The 22,704-nt window shown below is 46.2% G+C and overlaps 1 protein-coding gene and 2 long non-coding RNA genes across 3 annotated transcripts; 1 reads left to right on the top strand and 2 right to left on the bottom strand.

Moving 5' to 3' along the window:
• Positions 1-430: 430 nt before the first annotated feature.
• LOC142776323 (uncharacterized) lies at positions 431-5,650 on the bottom strand. The gene is made up of 2 exons (XR_012887453.1): positions 4,328-5,650; positions 431-1,198 (listed from the first exon to the last, which is right to left on the bottom strand). It is a non-coding gene; the product is annotated as an uncharacterized LOC142776323 (long non-coding RNA).
• A 12,219-nt stretch (positions 5,651-17,869) lies between these two features.
• On the bottom strand, positions 17,870-21,380 carry LOC119161166 (uncharacterized). The gene is made up of 2 exons (XM_037413520.2): positions 21,222-21,380; positions 17,870-18,735 (listed from the first exon to the last, which is right to left on the bottom strand). Exons 1-2 carry the CDS (start codon positions 21,231-21,233, stop codon positions 17,998-18,000), a joined length of 750 nt encoding a protein of 249 aa, XP_037269417.2. The 5' UTR covers positions 21,234-21,380; the 3' UTR covers positions 17,870-17,997.
• LOC142776322 (uncharacterized) lies at positions 18,998-19,770 on the top strand. Its single transcript, XR_012887452.1, has 2 exons — positions 18,998-19,271; positions 19,653-19,770. It is a non-coding gene; the product is annotated as an uncharacterized LOC142776322 (long non-coding RNA).
• Positions 21,381-22,704: the final 1,324 nt, after the last annotated feature.

Genomic DNA, 22,704 nt, shown 5'->3' with positions numbered 1-22,704 from the left:
ACTGGTAATTACATGCACAGGAGAAGTTGAGTCTAGTCTAGTCGGTGCTTACTGTTACCTTTACTACTTATGTACATATTGTTAAAAAATCCTGACCACACATAAAAGACGAAGACAGCGAGAGGCACGACGACACGGGCGAAAGTGCGTATTCATGGAAAGACTCAGCAATATTAGGTCTAGAGACTGACGACATGCGCAGAAACGGTTACATCCGCTCATCAGCCTAGCAGGGCAGCCATTTATAATAAAAAAGATTTTGCAGTGAAATAATCTAATAGATTGTTACGAAAGACGGTGACGCCAACACGGTCCCGAAGACGCCACTGCTTCGAATTCCGCCGGGAGGGTCACAGGCCGTTTGGTTGCGTAGGTTTCTCAGCTCATGACTGCTTCTGCGCAGAGCTGATAGACGAGCGGACGAGACAACGGTGAGTTAAACAAGGTTTATGTACAGCATATATACAGAGGCATTACAAATTCGGCACTGGGGCCGACAACTTAGAGACTCGAAGAGCCGAGCTCTCTTCTCTAACACATAGGTCTCTGCTCGCGACGCGCAGTAAGGCTGCTTTTGTATGCACCGGGTGGATTATTTGAGTAATCAAATGTCCAACCAGAAGCGCCGCTGGTCGTGAGGTCAGAATCTTCCAATGGGCTCGCCGCTTGGCCGCGTCATTCTCATCGAATCTGGAGCCGCTGCGCTGCACGTGGCTGCACCCAAGGACGAGTGACGTCGCCACGCATTGCGTCAGACTCGCCAGACAGGAAGGCGCCGGCTCGCTGGCTGAAGTGACTCGCTGTGCGTGCGCGCGGCAGAAAGGCACCGTCGCGTGATGACGCCGTTGAGTTGTTCATCGCGTTAGGCGGGCTCGCGTGCTGGCCTTGACAGATTGCCTTTTTCAGAGGCATGGACGTTCGCTGTAGATTCGCAGGCATAACAGCACCCCCGCCGCCAGAAAATGCGCCGGAAAGACGAGCTGCTTCCACGTGGCTCGGATGTGAGGCGCGCTCGTTCACCAGGTCCCTCCAGGTTCGCCTCCAGGGCCATGGGGAGAATGCAGCTCCAGACTCCGTTCCGGGAACACATCCCATTCTTGAGGACGGATCCCAGCTCCGATGGCTTGTCGCCACAACTTGCCGACCAGCTTCGCCCGTCTCTTCTGACCATCTTTGGCCTCAGCACTTGTCGATGGTTCTGCAACTTGTCAAGAACGGTTCGACAATAGACAACACACGACACAGGCAAGTGTCCTCGGTCACCCGACAGAACACCAGACAAGGTATATTACAACATATATCTAGCTACGTGTCTATCGGAATTTCGTTCCCTCTACATCAAGAGGCACATGTGGGACACAAGACTCTTCAAATGACAACTCAAATTTTTACACGTAGAATAACTTAACGAAATACAATAGAATATAAAGTTGGCTCCTTGAGCTCATTCTGGACGAAAGCGCTCAGCTAAGGCCGTGATGAGGTCAAAATTTTGCCCCGAATCGCCAGCGAGAAACCGGAAGGTGGAGAAGGTACTCACTAAACACACGGCCCGATGCGTCTGCATTAGCATTTTGCTTTCCTTTTTTGTAGCGAACGTCAAAGTTTTGCTGTCGGAGCATCATGCTCCATTTCAGTAACCGGCCACTTTTAGGCGACAATACCTATGCGGTACCAAGAGCAGCTCATACTTGCCACGTTGCACAGGGGAACAACGATACGGCTTGCTACGGATCGGCTCCTCAGAAGTTATCTCAATATCGTGTTCAATCACTATCGTGTTTCCGGGACCGTCCAAAAACACGTCTTCAAACTCGGAAAGAATCCTTTTCAGGTCCTCCTTTTGGACTTGACTTAACCTAGGCTCTAGGTTCAACAATGCTCCAAGATTACCTCCGATCCCCTTTCGATTACATCACTAGAACTCAAAAATTCTGCTCCCTGTTCCTCTGAAGCATTCACCAGCAGATTTACGACCGCTTGACGTCGAACGTATGGTTTCATCAAGTTACTGTGGTAAATTTTGTTCGGCCGCCTTCCTGATTTCACTTCATAATTGGTATCAGAAAGCTTCGATATTACTTTGGCGGGCTCTTCCCAATGAACCTCAAGCTTGTTCTTTTTGGACGGCCGCAGCAGCATCACCTGATTATCAACTTCAAAAGCGCGCTTCTTCGCCGATTTTTCGTAGTACTCCTTCGACAACACTTCTGCAGCTTTCATGTGGTTTTCCACTAGCGCTTTAATCGAGAGGTCGTCACGTTACTCTCGAGTGAGCGTTTGTCGATCGACCCTCGAGAGCTCGCTCCAACTTTCTGCTACAGGCGAGAGCGTTGCACCCCTCTCGCTCTGACTCAATGGCGCCATGTCGTCTCCCCCTGCTACGGAAACTGCGCCGGTCGCTTCGGCGACGGGCCGCTCGAGTGACTGCTCACATGACTCACACGGAGAATTTCCTCTCTGAGGTTCCGTCGACTCGACGCCAAGGTCACTTGAAGGTTCACAGCATTGAACAAGATCAAGCTCCCGCGAAAGCTTCCGCGCTTGCGATCGCGTGAGGGCCATGTACGCTAGGTTGGAGAAGAACGATTTACCCTACTCTTTGAGAAGCTGCTCTGAGTTGTTAGAGAAAAGATAAGGAAAACGATCGGGAAGCGCGGCAGACACAGCCGCTTCGGTGCGAAGCTTACCGAACGGGCCTTCAATGACAATCGTATCGATTAGTAAGCAAGCACTCTGCTCCTCGGCGACTTGCCTGATCCACGCGCATTCTCCTGTAAAGTCATCCGGAGACACTAATGAAGGATGGACAACGTCCATGGTTGCCGCTGAGTCACGAAGTGCTCGACACGTTTTCCCATTCACACTAATTTCTTGGATATACGGCTCTAACGACCGCATTTTCTTTTCCGATTCTCAAATCGTTGCAAAAGCAAACTTTTGCTTACAGTTTATCACGATGTGCCCTTCCTTTTTGCAGTTGTAGCAGATTCGCGGCTTCCGTTTGTTTTCCGATTCTCGGATTGTTGCAAACTTTTGCTTACAGTTTATCGCGATGTGCCCTTCCTTTCTGCATTTGTAGCAGATTCGCGGCTTCCGTTGATCAGGTTTCTTCGAAAAGCCCTCTTTCCTTTTATACTTTTCAACGCGCACTGCCGGGCTATGCAACTTTCGGCGAGTATAATATTCCTCAGCTAACTCAGCTGCCTTGTTTAGCTGTACTTCACCAAGTTTGTCCTGCAGCCAAAGCTTGACATCCTCCTCGATGCAGCGGTAGAATTACTCCAATGCAATGCATTCTACCACTTTATCGCGGTCGTCATAAACACCTTCGCCCTTGAGCCATTCAATTAAACCGTCTTTAAGACGAAACACGAAGTCAACGTGTGACTCATTCCCCTTTTTAGCATACCGGACCCTTTGCTTGAAAGCCTCGGGTGACCACATATAACGTCGCAAGAGCACTTCCTTAACCTCGCCATAGTTCTCATATGCTTTCCTGGACAAGCAAGTTATCGCGTCGGACACTTCGCCGGGAAGAAGAGCTAACAGGTTCTGCGCCCAAAGAGACCGCTCTAAAGCATTTCGCTCACAGACGTGTTCAAACTTGACGAGATACTTCACCATGTCCTCGCCTACTACGAACGGTGGCAGTTGGTCGCGAATTCTGTGACCACTGACCTGAACTGTCGCAGAAGCTACGCTAGGCGCCTGCGAACACTGTAGGATTGCCAATTCTATTCGTTTCAACTCAAGGCGCTCCTGCCTCTCGGCCTCCTCACGGCGTTCTCGCCTTTCAGCTTCTTCATGTTTGCGAACTTCTCGCCTTTCAGCTTCTTGACGTTCGCGAACTTCTCGCCTTTCAGCTTCTTCACGTTCGCGAACTTCTCGCCTTTCAGCCTCCTCGCGGCGTGCTTTGATATCCTCCCAGGCCTCATCGACTTCCTCAGCCGACACTTCTTCATCCTTCATGATCTCAAAAATCGCTTGCTTTCGTTTCTCACAGCCCAAAGTAATGCCGAGTTCCTCACAAATTTCGATGAGTTCCTTCACTTTAAGGTTCTCCATCGTTCACACTAGCCTCTTGCTGTTTGCCCCTGTTATGAATCTACTTGCCGTACCCACTATAAGTCTACTAGCAAGACACGCAAGCAATCTTTAACACTCCCGCGTTTACCCCCTCCGCATTAACTTTGGTTTCAAAGCAGTTCGACTTTGCTTGAAACGATCAAAGCTCACTCTAATGCTTCACACAGCCCTTCTCTAAACTACTATAACCTGAGCTAGAGTAGTCTGGTGAACTGAGCGGAAAACATCAGGCACTCACCGCATCGATGTCGCTGACGCCGGCTGATCCTGCAGCTGCCAACCACTGTTACGAAAGACGGCGATGCCAGCACGGTCCCCAAGGCGCCACTGCTTCGAATGCGGTGACCGCCGGGAAGGTCACCAGCCGTTTAGTAGCGTAGGTTTTTCAGCTCGTGACTGCTTTTGCGCAGAGCTGATAGACGAGCGGACGAGACGACGGTGAGTTAAACAAGGTGTATGTACAGCATATATACAGAGGCATTACCAATTCGGCATTGGGGCCGACAGCTTAGAGACTCGAAGAGCCGAGCTCTCTTCTCTAACACATAGGTCTCTGCTCGCGACGCGCCGCAGGGCTTTTATATGTACCGGGTGGATTATTTGAGTAATCAAATGTCCAACCAGAAGGCCGCTGGTCGTGAGGTCAGAATCCTCCAATGGGCTCGCCGCTGCGCCGCGTCATTCTCATCGAATCTGGAGCCGCTGCGCTGCACGTGGCTGCACCCAAGGACGAGTGACGTCGCCACGCATTGCGTCAGACTCGCCAGACAGGAAGGCGCCGGCTCGCTGGCTGAAGTGACTCACTGTGCGTGCGCGACAGAAAGGCACCGTCGCGTGATGACGCCGTTGAGTTGTTCATCGCGTCAGGCGGGCTCGCGTGCTGGCTTTGACCCAGATTGCCTTTTCCAGAGGCATGGACGTTTGCTGTGGACTCGCAGGCATAACAAGATCTATCGCTCACAGAATAACCACAGTCTTTTTAGTATAGATGGGCTCTGACAGCTCTTGAGCTGTTTGATTTGGGCTTCTGCCCGAAATCTTCATCCCTTGAAACTGCGGTTCCCAGACGCATTCTTTATAGACTGCACCTGTGAACAGCCTGCACTCGCGTACCTCCAGGTAACCAAGTATTCAGGGCTGTGGTAACAACCATGGAAAGTCGTACGCTGCAATAAAGGCCCTACAGGAGTTGTGTGTAAAATCACTGCGTACGTGCGGCAAGTCCTAGGCATCATTTTATGGCAATATTGACTGTCACTTCGCATTATTATTTTGTTTGACAAAGAAAACGAGTCTTTAAACTTACACTCTTTCCTCTAAATAGGGCTTTTTTTCTCTACAAGGATCGAACCACAGAACATGAGCGAACGTTAAGGAAAAAAGACAATTTGGCGCACCTGCCAAAGGCTGTGCCTGTGAAACATGGATTCAGGGGATCAGGATTCTAGGCAGAAGCCAAGAATGTGGATGCCATACGGTGGACTTGAAAACTCAATCGAAATGTAACAAAAGTACACATGTCTTTCAATATTCTCGCCAAACATGTAGCCAAATAAAAGCAAAGCGGTATTATTAGCAGAGACTTTACAACTGATAAATACATAAAACCATTCCCAATGTGTGAAACCGGAAGTTTTAAATGTAGAAGAAAATAGCCATGGCAAGAACTGAAAATATTTGTCGCCAAATCAATGAAAATTTAGCCAATTTGGCGCCAAGTAGCCACCAACAGCAATCTGGGCAAGAATGAAACTGCTCGAGATGGGTTTGAGGCATATTATTTATTGTGAAAAAAGGTGGTGGCTGTGTAAACAACAGATGTATTAGATAATTATAATGCTAGATTTTCTTTAGGGGCGAAGCTCCTTAGGGTGACAGTCGTTCTTTCCTCTGGAGTAGTAGTTGCGGTAGTAGTAGTATTAGGTAGCCACATTAAGTTTGTGAATTGCTCAATAGAAGGCGTTGTATGTATACGTCCTTTGAAATAATATACCTAGATGGCGTTAGTGGTTTTCGTACAGTTGACACTTTCGTATAGTGGATGGGCGAATAGACAGACGAACGGACGGACAGATGAACAGACAGACAGACAGACAGACATACAGACAGACAGACAGACAGACAGACAGACAGACAGACAGACAGACAGACAGACAGACAGACAGACAGATGGATGGATGAATGGATGGAAGGACGGATGGACAAACAGACGGCAGAGAGACGCTTCGTCCCACTCATCATCACTGATTTAGTGGATATGTTGGGATATTTTGAAATAAATGTGTGTCTCATTAGGCTGATTAGCGGATCATCACTGATTTAGTGGATATGTTGGGATATTTTAAAATAAATGTGTGTCTCATTAGGCTGATTAGCGGATATAACTCTTTCTGTGCACGTCGGAAGACTTTGAATACTGCTACGTGTTTTCGAGAACAAACGAAATAAAGTTATGGTGCGTGTCGTCGTACCCCCATTTGTGCTTGTCCTTTTTGTGCGGTCAGGATTATAGCACACTTTATGAAGCGGCTTCGGCCGTTTCGACCGCGTGGTCTCGTTCATGGCGACATAGCTCAGTAAACGGGCCTCTAGCATTTCTCTTTCATTGAAATGCGACCACGACGGCTGTGACTGAACTGACGGCCTTCGGCTTAGCAGCCAAGCACCGTAAACACAGTGCCACCATGGCGGACGTATATAAGTGCTGAGATTATGTCTTAGGAGATGTTTGATGAGCGTTTCAAGTTTGTTTTCGACGTAATCAGGATAGGAGAATTCAGAGAACTAGGGAAATGTGGAGAATTTTAGAAATTTAGTTTCATATGAAAATATGTACCTCTGATAATATTGACGCAAGACAGACACTGTACTCAAACTACGCGAGTAAGTTTGAATGCTAGCTGGGGACACTTTATCGACCTGGCAGGCAGGTGCACTTCTAGAGTTGGAATACGCAGCTTCACCAACGTCGCCAGTTTCATTGTCCTGTCGGAGTGTACAAGAGATGTAACTATTGGAACAAGAAGGTTCTATACTATGCCTTCTGGAGTTAAGGTGGGCCCCAATAAGTGACGTAGGTCGCCGCCATATTGGAAAAGAAAAGACTCGAAAGCAGATGACGAAGTGCACGCTTCGTAGCCCTGCCCTTGCAGTGGCCTTTGGAGACTGTGACGTGCTTTCGTAAAGGAGTTGAAGATTTTACAAGGCCTTGGTGACCTCGTTCGCCACTAATAGCTGCACAAATTGCATCAAGAAGACGCCTGAGACCACATTTCACGTGAAAGTATTCTCGCTTCGTTCGCTGACGATCGCCTATTTTTTCGCGTATGCCGTTGAACTAGAAACAATATGAAAGGTGCGCATGCGTGTAATACATGCGTATTGCTATATGGAAGGTACCTTGAAGCTTTAAATGCTCGCTGACAAGACGTTGTTCATGAGTATTAAGTTTAAGTTTACTTGCGGTCTATGACTGCACGTATCAAACATTGGAACGAGTAGGACGTCTGAATGCCCTTTGAATTCCAAATTTTCTGGTGTTGTCTTACTAGGCTAAACTGACGGCGTGCATGCATAATTTTTTGGCGAGTGAATACCAAATTTGGTGCATGTTTATTGAGGAATGCGCAAACACAGACAGACAGACAGACAGACAGACAGACAGACAGACAGACAGACAGACAGACAGACAGACAGACAGACAGAGAACATTATTGAGGTCCTGAGGAACACTACCACAAGGAGATAGAGCAGCCGGCCGCTCCCACGTCGGAACGGGTAGGCCGAGCCTCACCGCCGCATCGTGGGCCCTCTGGACAGCCCATAGTTGATGTGCAAGTTCTCAGTGCCCGAGCGCAGAGCTACATTCCTCTGCGGTCATGTGCCGAGAATCGCGTGAGGAGAGGCACTGCCAGAGCATGTGGTCTAACCTATATACGGCGCCACAATCTTCACATGTTGGATCAATGCTTTCAATAAACTGGCTGTGGGAACGAAAACTGGGGTACGACCTAGTTTGAAGCATACGGAGGGTAGATGCCTGGGTTCTACAAAGTTGCATATGAGGAAGGGGAAAAATCCTTCTGTCCAGGTGATAATGTTTGGCTAGCTCGTTGAAAGGGAGGAGAATATCTCGAAAGACCATTAGGTTGGAGTCTCAAGGTCCAGCAGGCTGCCCAGCACGGTGAGTAAGTTGGCGTGCTCGGGCGTGGGCGACCTTGTTTAGGTTTGCCATGGAGGCAAGATGTGATCCGAGGTAAGCCGGAAAACAAATTATGGCGTGTTCTGAAATATACCTATTACATAAAATGCGAGCTACTTCAGCTCATACTGATCCAGATGCAAAGGCTCGCACTGCCACTCATGAGACTGAAGAGAGGTGTTGCCGGGAGTCGTGAAAAAGAGCGAGAGCTATCGCTACCTGTTCAGCTTTAGCGGGAGTGGTGTTCCTGATAGACGTGGAGTGAATAACACAACCTGCGTGGTCAACTGCAACGACCGAGAAGTTGGCTGTTCGACCGTATTGCGTCGCGTCTACGAAGCATGCAGACTCCGGGTTTGCACGAACACTCTTGAACAGTTTGCTGCGTTCTGCCTGCGAACGTGCTGTTCGAACAAATAGTAGGAGGGCTACGGATGGTGACCACCGCTGTTCTATTCACTTCGACTAATGCTGCTTCGACGGAACGCGGCAGACAACCAGACGGCGGCCTGGCAGTGCACCTTCGATTTTTCCTGCTTTCCGAACGTATCTACAAAAAACTGTTAGTTTCTACCTCCTTGACGTAGCTTCAATAGAATCTAGTCATAAAATAAGCAATTGCGACTAAAACAAGATGAGACGCCTTTGAAATCCGTTCTGTCTTGCCGACGAAGCCGAAACCAAAACACCGCTGGACGAAGTTGCCAAAATGAGTGAGTGGCGTTATATCAAACATTGAGCTACCTCGTTTCTAGACTCTGAAGGCTGCGCTTGCCATGACAACACACGTCGCCAACGGAAGTTGATAAATAATACGCAGAACTAACGCCAAGGCAATCGTTCGTATAAACAATTCATTTGGGGTATGTCTCCTGGAGTACGTCTCCTTGTGTTTGTCGGTTGCACGCGACATTGGTGCTTCGGTGTTGGTTCCGCGTGTAAATTGGTTAGAATTTGATAACTCTAGAAAAATTACTGGTGACTAACAGTTTACTTAATTACCTTTTTTTTCCTAACTTTAGCTTAAATTATTTCAACTTCCATATATATTTTCTGGTAACCTGCCGACAGACACACAAGCATATATATGAAAGAAGCGAGCAAATGTCGCGTTCCCCTTGATGTTGAGTATTTGCAGACACATTTTTTAAAACACCCAATATATATTAGAACTATTTTGTACCACAATAGTGCGCCAGCAAGCTTAATATACAAAGCATCCCTCGATAACAGATTGATCTGAAAGCGTGCAGCTGACATTGGGTGCATGAAATAATTTGTTTCATAAACAAGAAGAGGGATTTATTCGTAGGTGTAACCTAAAAGTGGTTTCCATCTCATTTTTTTCATCATGGAACTGCAAAGCGACGCGCGCAACGCGCGTATTCCATAGCGGTCTAGGGCGGTTCCGCCCTGTTTTCTGTCTAGCAATATGGCCGCCGGCGGCTTCACTTGCTCCCGTTGGCGGCGGCTGGGACTGCCACTTCAGTGGTTCTAATGAAGCTCCTTGTATTGGAATGGACTTTTTGCTAAACAACGGTGCAGTGATAGAGAGAAAACTATACTTTATTTATGACCATGCACGCGTTCGCCCAGAGGCGGGTGACTTCCTCATTCCAGGTAGCCATGGCTAGCCGCCGACTCCCGAGCCTTTTCAACCAGTCGGAGTTGGTCCTCAGGGTTTACCGACGTCCACAACGCCTCCCACTGGTCCTCTGCATTTTCTTGCACACTGTGTCCATCCATGGGTGAGACACTCGGGTTGCTTCGACAGCCCCATACCATGTGGTACAGGGTGTTTGCAGAGTCCTGCCAGTATTGACAGTTCTTGCTGTAGTTGCCGAGGTTCATTGCGTGCAGTAGTGTACCGTGCGGATAGGTGCCTTCATGTTGCCTTCTCCAGGTCAATAGACGTTAGCGTGATTTAGACGAAGACAAGGAGACACACAGAACATAGACTAGCGCTCACTTTCTATTGAGTAGAAGTGCTATTAGAATAGGCGTGCCCAGGTCACCACTTGCTCTTTATTCGACCTTTTGTGAGCAGGTTGATAGCGGTGTCGTTGCTTCCAGTAGTGCGCAAGTATTTCGGAGTATTTTCTCGGTACTGGCACCTCCGCATTTATCGAGCTCGAGTATTTTAGAAGCCCGGTGTATATGCTCTCGGGCTGCGGCATGTGCCGCTTGGTTTCCCACTAAGAATTTGTGCCCTGGTTGCCAGAGGATACTTGCGTCTTTGAAGTCGCACTTTAGGAAAATTCCAAGGCCTGATTTGCCAAGTGATCTCATTTGAAACATGCGACACGCTTCTTGTGAATCCATCACGACTTTCACCGATGAAGAACTTGAACTGATTGCTAACGAAATTCCCAGTTCCTCTGTGGTGGTTGCATCATTGGCATATGTCTAAGCGGCAGCAAGCTCTGTACTTTTTTCCTCCCCCCCAGGCTACACATTTCTTTGTTCCTCTTTATGTGGCGGCATCTGTGTATCGTATGCTCGCATTGTTGTTATTGCTCGCTAGCCTCTGCTGTAGCAACTGATCTCCGGCATGTCTCCATCATTTGTTATGTTCCGGGTGCATGTTCCTTGGTATTTGACACACAAATATATTATCCTTGATTTTATGAGGAATAAATCGGGGCAGGTGGGCTTCTTTTTCAACTGCATTGCAAGGTTATTGATAATTGCTTGTCCAGTTTTTGTAAGTTTTAAGTTTTCTAGTTGGTTCAACTTTTGGGCTTCAATTACTCTTCCCAGGTATTATGAACCCCCATCCTGAGGAGCCTTGTTGTGAATGTGGTGTGAAAGTCCTGAGGCAATTTAATAGGCTTTTCGTATGAGGAAACCGAGTAAAAAGTGCAGTGGTGCTAAACTTGCAGGAAACTTTCGTGTCGTAAGCACGCCATCGCGACATTTGAGAGTGAAGAACGATTCAATGCGCTCCAGAATGTAGGTGATGACGTAGCAGTATACCTCCAAGATCCAGCATCGGTGTCACTGTATAGGAAGCAACGTATATTCTGACTATGAAGGAATGGCAGAAAGCAATACTGGGCTCTTGATAAAAGAGATCTGTTTCGCAAGAGGTGCTGTACGGCAGCGTGATGCGTGCGCGAACGTCTTTCCGCTTATTTCCAAAGTGAGTTGCAAAATTTTGTGAAGGGAACTGCCATTGGTCACCTGCACGTTGCGTTTCGGTTACGTTCAATAACTTTTTTGTTCTTCTCAAGGTGGTGCTCAGTGAACAAAAACTCACCGTGTTTTTGCATCCTCCACTCTTGAAAGGAGAATAAACGGCGTCTTCGAAGAAACCTATCAGAAAGAAGTGACAATTTTGGTATTCCTGGGGTATAAAAAACACGCGGAAGAAAAACGGTGCCACAACAGACATATTGGATGTCTCAAACGTAAGACTACAATATCTAAGATACTCTGACAACATGTGTGCTCGGGGCAGCATGTAGTGTAACCTGACAATGTGTAAGCTAACATGAGAATGCTCTAGTTGTGTGCTTCGGCGCATTCAGGTATGCAATTACGATATAAGTTGTTACTACAGAAGATTCAGATAACTCAGTAGAAAAGTGTGTTGAGTTGCTCCACTCAAAAAATAAAAAAGGCCGCTTCTGCATCTTTGACCTGCTGACCCTTACTCCTCAGCAGCAATCAACCCCAGACGACGGATACGGATGACGGCGTATAGCTAGCTTAGTCTGACAACTCACTACAGCACGTGCAGACCAGCTATTCCGTTCTAAACGCTCCAGTGCCTTAATCAAGCGACCCCCTGGAAGGGCATGCGACTGCAAACCAAGAATTCCACCAATGGTTTTTAAAGTACGCTGACTTCGCCGAGAAATGTTGCGAGCGAATCGTAGCAGTAAGGTGTGCCTAAAAATAAACGTACACGTCGGTAGGGAGTGACTATATACAAACAGACGGCCGTGCATTTAATGGTCTTGGTGATGCTGCAGATTATGCATATAGTAGAATATCTGCAAAATTTTGTATATCTGCACAGATATGCCGATAATATTTGAAGGTTTCAGACACTTCTTTGTCACATCGGTAATCCCGTTTCCCTTGGATCTCTGGAACAGGCGTTGTTTCTTGAAGAAATTTCAAGTGCACCTCTTAAGTGTTCTGTAATTCTGGTATTGGATAAGTCAAAAAGTAAAAAAAAGAACGTCAAAGTCGCTCTGCAATTTATAACTGTAGGGGGGAAGTGGGCGACGCATACCAAATCTTCAACATTAGAACAACACGAAACAACAAACGAAAGAACGATCGAACGAACAAACGAATGAACAAATGAATGAATGAATGCCTTTTTTCATTCATAAACTAGCTACCTCGATTGATTTGTAGGGTTTAACGTCTCAAAACCACGATATGATAATGAGAGACGCCGTAGTGGAGGGCTCCGAAAATTTCGACCACCTGGGGTTCTTTAACGTGCACCCAAATCAGAGCACACGGGCCTACAACATTTCCGCCTCCATCGGAAATGCAGCCGCCGCAGCCGGGATTTGAACCCGCGACCTGCTGGTCAGCAGTCGAGTACCTTAGCCACTAGACCACTGTGGGGCATAAACTAGCTACCTCGTCTTGTCTTTGCATCCAGGTAAATAAGCATCCTTATACTCAAAAGAAGTGAGCATCGATGTAATATGTTCTAGGTTTTAGAAGGGTTGTTGCCCAATTTTCGCACCTGTATCATGTAGAGTTGTGGCAAATCTCTGCATGAAAACGCAGACAGTTTTATGAATCGTGAGAATAAGCCTATGAATTTTGAGGATGTCTGCCGGTGCTCACTAAGTAGCCATACTTTAACCAAACATAACATAATAACTTTCAAGCTATAATTAATATTGTGCTGGTTCAAAATAGTTGCCATCTGTGACAGTTGTGCACATATTGCGTACCTTAAAAAGGGTGAGTTGGCGTCTGATGACGTCCGGCAGAAGGTCCACCATTTTGTTAAATTCCATGCGGTCGTTACGCGGAATTCGATAATGGTGTAGATACAGGAATGATGATAAATAAGGTGCTATTCAACCCAGCCCAAATAAACGCTTATGCTTCACACTAACCGCGAGAACAGCCCGTCACAGCAAACCCCTCGGCACCCTCTTCCTCACTCCCTCTTCCACCACCCCCTAAAAAAGAAGTTTGCGTTTATTTTTCAGGCCGCATTGCTCAAGCCCGCAAAACATTCATGATTTTCGCAAAAGGTTGAAATCATGATATCATCTTTGTCATGGTAATTGTCATTTACCTATTTATACACAATACACCTGCGCCATCCGTGCAAAGTAATGGCTATCCGCTTCTTTTCTAAAGTTTGATTTATTTCCCCAATGAAGTAATTGCTATTCATTGATATATGGGGTTTACCGTCCCAAAGCCCCCTCCATGAAGTAAGGGGACAAAATCGATAAACCGCAAGTATAGAGACACGCTGCCGCCTCCCAACGGTTTCGCTATCCCAATTATTTGGCCTCCTCTGCCCCCATTCTTTGATTTCTTCTGCTTCCCTTATCTCTTATTTTGAACGTGGTTCGATTGTATTCACCGTCAGAAGTGGGTGAAAGTGAACACCATAAACACCGTTAGAACGAGCAGTTATAAATAAACACTGTAGTCGGGAACTTGGCTCTGACGACATCACTTGTTCGAGCCTATATTTATTGTGGCAGTCTAAATTCGCGTGAACCATTGTCTTCTTCAGAAAACTTGAAAGAACAGACATTTCGGCCAAACTTTATTGTAAAGCAAGTAAAAGTGCAACCAGATGTATTATGATTAGGAGACATGCCATTCAAGATACTGCAGGCACAAGGGGCATATTATGTTGTTACAAATCAGTGCTCAACAAAGAGCGTGCCTCCAAATTCTGACCGCAACGTGAAAACGAGGTGCTGGGCAGACGCGACAGAAGCCAGCGTAAAGAAGAAACAAGCTTCAAAAGGACGCCCGCGCGCGCCGCCTTAGCCATGCCGACCAACCTCCTCGGATATATCAAAAGGCAAACTCCAGAAACATTTTGGAGAAAATGAGCGTGGTCCTGCAGAGTTGCGTCACATAACGAGAAAGGTCTCGCCCTTTCCATCGCCTTGGCTTTGTGGCGCACCGACGAAATGCCTGGAAACTTCGGGAACTGGGCGGCTAGAGTATATATATAACCTGCAGTGGAAGGAGTCGCATCAGGAAATGAAGAGGTTTCCCACCTGCGGGTGAAGGCTTGTCCTACAAGCAGAAGAGTGCGTGTTTATCATCCGCGGACGAAGACGGGTTCCGAGTCGCAGCGCGTGAGTGGCCGACGCGTTACTGGCGAAGACGTTTTGTTATTGAAGTGCGGTCAGTTGACGACGCGAGAGTTTCCTGGGAAAGAAACTGCGGGAGCAGCGGGATTACAACCACCGCTGGTCTTTGAGTGAGTGTTTCCTCAAAGAGAAGCATTCAAGTTTTGTTCTCAAAACTGGCCTGAATACGTTTGACGAACATTTTAGTCTACAAGTGTCATGGCTAGTTAATGAAAAAAAATTGCACTGTAGCGTGTGTTGTTGTTTGCGCCTGCTGTATTCACTGCATGTTGTGATGTGAAGCCCATTGTTCGGAGTATTTTGTGTTGGTGATGAATTGTATTGGATTATCGCCAGATGTGTGCAGGTTGGTGTGTTATTGGTTCTGCCTTATCTGAGAATATATTTTCGTTTTGTTATCAACTCTCGGCTCTGCCTAGCTTTTTGTACTACAGCTGATGTTCTCTGGCGCACTAAAAGAGACCAATTCCAAGTTGTTCGCACTTTTGTGGTGCGTTTCGGTGAGGGGGGCGTCATATTCGCTCTTGGAATCAGCCCCGCAATCGCCTCCCTAATTACTGAACCAGTGACATATGTTCCCGTCTGATCTCGCGGGAGTTTCATTACGAAACACCAGTATACGTTTTGCCTGACGCCAGCTGCACAAATGTGGCGAAAGTAGCCGTCGTAGCATTCTTAGAAGACACTTGGCTGGATGCATGCCTTTAGAGTTACTCCAGTATAACAAGTCCATATCCCCCTCTCCCTACCTTACCATCGTCATTCATCACTCACCCTGTCACCCTTCGCCTTTGCGTAGTAGCATGCCAGAGCACATTGTAGCTCAGGCTGACCTCTCTACCTTTCTTTCAATATTTTTCTTCCTCCCTGTAAATAACTTGAGTCCAAAGAGACTGGAGATGTGACGTGTGTTGCTCGCCATTGCAAGATTGAGGGGAATCGGATCTACCTTCCTTTTCAGCCCATGTATTTTCAGTTAAGCCCTAATCGTTTATTATTTTAATATCGCGAAGATGGCATTGCCAGGAGAAATCGCGGTAGCTGTCGGAACAATATTGTTGTACGTTTAGAGCAACAACCCTAATTACACATCAGGTCCAGGAGAATTATGTGTCTTCAAGAGGGCCTCAGAGAGGCCGTTTTTAAATGCAAAGCATTTCTTAGCGAACTTTGGCGACTTGGTCGTATCTATCTATCTATCTATCTATCTATCTATCTATCTATCTATCTATCTATCTATCTATCTATCTATCTATCTATCTATCTATCTATCTATCTATCTATCTATCTATCTATCTATCTATCTATCTATCTATCTATCTATCTATCTATCTATCTATCTATCTATCTATCTATCTATCTATCCATCCATCCATCCATCCATCCATCCATCCATCCATCCATCCATCCATCCATCCATCCATCCATCCATCCATCCATCCATCCATCCATCTATCTATCTATCTATCTATCTATCTATCTATCTATCTATCTATCTATCTATCTATCTATCTATCTATCTATCTATCTATCTATCTATCTATCTATCTATCTATCTGGCCATCCCGATAATGGGATTTATGATATGGCATAACATGACTGTATGGCGAGCATAAGTAACTAGTCATAACATGAAGATTACGACATGTGTGCCATTATTCTCATGATTTACATGTCTTGGTCCTCCTGCTCTTGCGGTCGTTTCATTCGCATGACATATTTTGGTATGATATGACACGGCTCTATGCCGAACATAAGTGACAGGCCCTAATATGCAATTCTTGACATGCATGTCATGTAAGGCACGACTACACGCCTACTTTTACGTGGTATTACGTGACGGTATTTGGTATTACGTGACGCGAAGGGACGACGAAGGTATATGACTCGTTCAAACATGATACTCATGATATGCGTGTCATGTATAACACGACTACATGCAGCGCTCATATACCAAATTTGGTTTTACGTGACGTGACTAGACGACGAAGGTAAATGATACATCCAAACAATATAGTAATGACATATGAGTCATGTAAAACATGAATACATGCTACGCTCATGGTGCGCTCGCGGCCGTTTTGTTAGCTTCACAAATGCCAAATTTAGTTTTACGTGATGCGAATGGATGACGAAGGTGAAGGACTGGTGCAAAAATAATAATCATGGCATTCGTGTCATATGAGATGTACATACGACGCTCATGATGCTCTCACGGCCGTTTCGCTATCTCTATATATACCGAATTTGGTATTCCGTCACGTGAATAGAAGGCGAAGATTACTGACACGTCCAAACTTGATGTCTACCACTGCTGGTTCTGGTATTGCAAAAGGGGGGGGGGGTGCCCGTTACGCGACGATAAACAACATGCCTGCATCTTATTCAGACACGTTAGTGCACATAACATTTAAAATTGTGTTCAGTGTGTACTACGTCCGTACACCTCGTAACGTTGTGCTGATTTTAAAGTGATATATCAACATTCCCCATTCGTGCGTCGCTTATCATCGATTCCCACAGTACGTGAGTTCTGTAATATTTTTGACATTTATTGTAACCGCCACGAGAAGACTTATACAAAACTAATGCTGAACATTCATCATTCCTTCGATTCGAGTGAAGCATCTTAGCATGAACATCTATGTTTTGTGAAAAGTTACCCTTAAATCACTAAGAGGCTTTGGTAAGGCTCCTTTTTTTAGTGTAATAACATGTATTTGAAGCAGAATTAGTTGCATCGAACTTTCATGGTTGGTTTCTATGAACGCCTAAATTATATACTTCTTTTACGTGTTTTCAGCAACGTGTCGCATGGTCATAACTCCCTCCAGGTACAAATGAGTTTAGTTGAAAGGAATGCTTTTTGCATTTTAACCCCTTATTTGGAGTGTTACTCCGGTGAAGGGGGAAACAAATACATTCCTCTCTTCCCATGCAGCAGTGCGACGCTGTATTGAGCTAAATAAATTCTTTAAACGTACACAACAGATATTTCTTGTATGCAGACAAAGACGACCATCGACAAACATCACTATCGTATAGTGGATTCAATGCTAGTCACTCTAGCATGCACATGTGGCGTGCTGTGTTCGAACAGTGGCGGTGAAAATTTGCAACACACTTATCTTGCGAGAAAAAAAAACACCTGTGCCAATCTTTTTATTGCCCGTTCTTGCACAAGTATAGTAGCTGCAACCATTCACAGATATTGGAGAACAGTGCAATGATGTGAGGAAATGTAGTATGATTTGGAATTAGCAGGAAACGTTTATTAGAAAAACAACAAAAGACAAAAACATGCATCACTCTTCTGGGCTTTAGTTTTATGCAAACACATTAGTGCATGCTGGCCAGGCGCCTGATTCAGAGTCTTTTTCACCATTTATAGTCCTTTCCGTAGCTGCGAGATCCACCTTTAACTCCACCGTAATCTCCACTGTATCCACCCTTGTAGCCTCCGCTGCTGTACGACTGTCCACCATCGTAATACCTTTGGCCGTAGCCACTTCCTCCATATCCAGCACTGCTATATCCACCACTGCCATATCCACCACCGCTGTATCCGCCACCGCTGTATCCGCCACCGCTGTATCCGCCACCGCTGTATCCGCCACCGCTGTATCCGCCACCGCTGTATCCGCCACCGCTGTATCCGCCACCGCCGTATCCGCCACTGCCGTATCCACCGCTACCATATCCACCACTGCCGTATTTTATGTTTCCACTCCCGTAGCTGACAATTCTTGAATAGGATTTTCCGTATCCACTATCGCCGTAGCTTTTCAATTCGCCGCCGTATCCACCTCCGTATGATTGGTAGCTACCACCGAACCCATATCCACCGCCGCCGTAGCCATCTCTTCCGCTTCGGTAGCTGGTTGTGTAACCACCATATCTGCCATAGTCACCTACACCACCCGCGTAGCCGCCGCCTCCACCACCAGAGTAATACCTCTTTGTGGCATATGCACCGCCATACCCACCACTGCCGTATCCACTATCATCGTATCCGCCACCGCCGACATATCCGCCACCGCCATAGACCCGCCGGCGCACCACGTATCCGGAGAGAGCCGGCCCGACGCAGACAGCAATCACGAGCCAGGTGAGCGCCTGTAGGAGACGAGATCAAAATTGTGCTTCAGCTTTCTTCCTTCCTTCCTTCCTTCCTTCCCCACACGTGAAACCCTCAAAAACCTAATCTTTTAAATGTGTATGTTTTGTAATTGACTGAGTAATCATGGAAAAGCAACACTCACGCAAGAAAACCACTGAATTACACTCAAACAAAGCATTTAACTCAACTAGAACCTAATTAGCAATATCAATACGTTTTTCTCTGGTTTGTTAGTTTGTTTTCTATTTATTACTTTTTTGTACAATATGTTCTCATTATAAATGAAACAAAACAAAAGCATGCTGTTTATATACTACATAGACCGTTGCTTCTATTATTTTTTCTGTATAGCCAGGCTGACCTATCCTGCATCTGCACCATGGCTTCACGAAACAGCGCCAGAGTCTCTGCATATAATGTTACCATCTCTAGCGTTAACAAGACAATGTTCTGTTGAAAACGTGGGTGCGTAGCCAAAGACAAGCACTGCATTCGTCTCTCTCTTTCGTTTTTACTTCTGCCATAGCTGAAGGTGAGTTCATACTTTTACACTCATCATCAGCAGTGATTATGTTAAGAGTAAAACGGGAATTTTATAGGGTGCTCTCTTCTTGGTATGTCGTCTCATGACTAGTTTCACGGCTGTGTGGAACCCAATGTAATTTTTAATTGTTTAGCATGCAAAGTGACAAGGTAAAAAGTTTCTTTGGTAAAAATGAATCATTCAGTAGAAAATAACAAAAATTTACTCGCAGTGACTGGTGGAAGCTTATCATGTCATGTTTAGATATTGTGGTGTCTTCGATTTTCAACATTGTTTTAATAAATCAAAAAGATGACGTTATTCACTAAACACAAATTTAAACCTGCTACAATATTCATGCCATTGTCTTTTCCGCGTTCCTCTTTTCAGGCAATTAGGCAAACTTGTGCGTCCTTTAAAAACACCTACCATGCCGGCAAACAATAGGGAGCCTTGGGCCTCCCACTACTCAACACAACGACCTGAGATAAATGTCAATTCCAACGAACCACAGGCTGTTTTTACAGCGCACCGAGTGCAATAGGTCATGACTGCTTATGGTTCTTGCATTACTTTGCATGTCTCACCCACAACATAATTACAAGTAGCAGAATTTCTGAAGGTGTAATGAGGAAGTCCACCCTGCAGAAGTATACTTAGCTCTTCATTATGGAAGTAATGCTATTTAAAGCCTGAATAGACTGTCAGATGATTACACAAGACCAAATTAAGTGAAATGAAGGACAGCATTTCTCGGGGAAGCAGTTATTCCCATGAAAGTTGGGTTTCTTTATGTTATTTTTGAAGCTTTTCAGGAGTTTGCAAAAACAAGAGAAACTGAAAATTTGGCTAATGTCAAAAGCTAAGCTGGCCAGCTCACGTGCAGTCACATTGAACGTAATGCTTCTATGTATGTGTTTTGAGTGCAAGGTACTTTGAGTTCTCCAATACTTGTAGCTAGCCCATGTATAGTATGTAAAGTAATTTGCTCTGACTGTTCATTACGTGGATGGTACCACAGCTAAGAACCAAAATATCATGAGTTTTCAGAAAAATGTGGGATACACAGTATACGAAGGCGTCTTTGGCTGCCACAAATACCGTTTGTACTAAACGTCGCCACTTTTATTAGAGGGAGGTATACATACATAGACAAAATAAAACAACAAAAATACCACACCACTAAACTGCAGTGTTTTTTTGTGCAAGGGCCGTGCACGGTTTCGTAATATAAAATACAATGAAGTGCAGATTATACTCGCAACTCTGAGTAGGCTATCTGTTTTTGTGGTGCCCTGCACATTGCATGCACAGACATCCTACTCACTCGCTGCGAAAAAAAATGTACACTTTTGTCTCGTAAAGCATGCACTCTCTAGATGATGATTTTTAATATCAGCGAAAGAAAAGTAGTTATGACCTGCACATTACTATTTACAGGAAGTCACCGCCACAACTTGGCCCGTTTATGTTTGCGAAAAGAGGTTTTCTGTAGAAATAGTACTCGCTGAGAAAAGCTACACATTTCCCGCTAATGTGCGTTCCTATAATTGTCATGCGTACGAAATCTGACGTCGTCAAAAGCGATATTCAGAGCGACCTTGGGATAGCGTTTCGCGGGATTAACATGTTCGAGACAACGTAACCATAACTCAAGCAAACTTACGAATAATTTTATATACGAGTTCTCGTTGGTTCTATCTTTTCCGGACAGTCCTCACAGGGCACCACTTTAAGCAAAACCCAACCTATACCGACTTTGTAGCATGAACATCTCGAACTGTTAACGTGCACCCCGGCATTAGGCTAAGCACACTTTGCAGTTGGACGACTGAAGTGTTTCAAAGAAGCGCATTTGAGAAAATTATCCGTGCAAAGCATCCTTTTGGACACGCACTGGTCAGATCATATGCGTCTCGAAAAGGACAAGGGACGTACATTGCCCGAAGAAAGCCTTACCTGGCCTCCCATCCTCGTTGTTTGTGTCGTCGCTCGTGCGGAATTTGCACAAGTGCACAAGAGCGCGACCCGAGTGACAACAGGCCCGCTAAGCGTTTTGCTGAAGCCTTTTATGCGTCTTCCGTGGCCTTCGAGCTGTGCGAATGCCTCGTTGCCAGGTGCATTCGTTACTAAGCAGAGATATCGACTCGCGCCGATTGCCCGCCTGTCCCCATCCCTGGATGGTAACCTTCCTGCCAACGCACCTAACGTCCTCGGTTGCCGCAATAGTTACGTGCACCGCTCGATCGCTCTCCAAGGAAGTAATCGCATAGCTTCTGCGAGACCGGATGTGGTGGGAAGATTGGTCTGCTTTCTTAGTATATACTACATGCGACTACCACGCCCATTACGCATTATCGCAGACACTCTATATCTATCGATTCATTCACGGATGTCTAAATGTGTGAGTGGGTGCGCAGCAAAAGTGCGACCAGTTCCTCTCCGAGAACGAGAACGCCCTTTAGTTTTCAGCCAGGCTGTTTTAATCATTTCTCTCGACACGGCCGCTCAGACTGTACGGTAGTGCCGTGAATAATGGCGTGAGGCACGAAAACACGTGCGCTTATTGCAGCATCTCGACAGTATGCGAACACAGCCGTCCTTAGGTATACACATTGTTTAGGAATAGTAAATGCAGCGAATTGGGTGACATCACGGATGATGTTAGCATTGGTATAAGACGACGGAAGTCGCGAGGGACATAGGAACTTCTTTTACGGGGCATATGGTATATCTACTGGATGAATCCTCCGTCAAGCTTAATGAAGCCAATTGATTAGAACCATTTTGACACATTATGCAGGTGAAAGAGCGCTCAAGTGCCACTGAAGAACATCTCAGTGATAAGAGCACAATTAGGGCTCACTCTAAAGCATGCCCTTATGCCGTGGTTTTCCTTCAACTGCACGCTTCTTCCGGCCGCAGCGTGAACCAGTCGGCCACTTGTCTCGCCTCCAAGAAGGCGTGTGCTCGAAAGGGGCTGCCGCAGTGGCTAATTAGCCCAGGTACGGTAACGAACAATGACGCAGCGATTGACGAACGTGAGCGGCAATGATTTCGCACGCAGGCAGCGTCGTAGCAATTTGCCGCTTCCCTTTCGAAAGCGGGTCGTAAGTGTTTGTGGCGTCGCGTGTTTGTTTTTGTCGCCACTGCTGTCCCTGTGGCGGCAGTTGTTTATTCCAGGTACTTCGCCGTCTGTGGGAAGAACGCCATCCGCAAACAAGTGCGCCGTGCCTGGTAGGTAGTAGAGCCGCGCGCTCAGCGAGGCCGTCAGCGCGGGGCCGTTCGCGTCCTTGAAATTTAGGCATTGGACCTCCGAGCAGAATTGTTCGGGCGTTTAACGCCATGTCCGACGGCTGGTCCTACGTGCATTCCACTATTTCTCAAGTCAGTGCCAGAGCCAGTTTCGAGCTGGGACGCCCACGATAACGAACGGCAGCGG

This window comes from Rhipicephalus microplus, chromosome X (assembly GCF_043290135.1).
Source record: "Rhipicephalus microplus isolate Deutch F79 chromosome X, USDA_Rmic, whole genome shotgun sequence".
Taxonomy (NCBI): Eukaryota; Metazoa; Arthropoda; class Arachnida; order Ixodida; family Ixodidae; genus Rhipicephalus; species Rhipicephalus microplus.
This window is presented reverse-complemented; position numbering and strand designations above follow the sequence as displayed.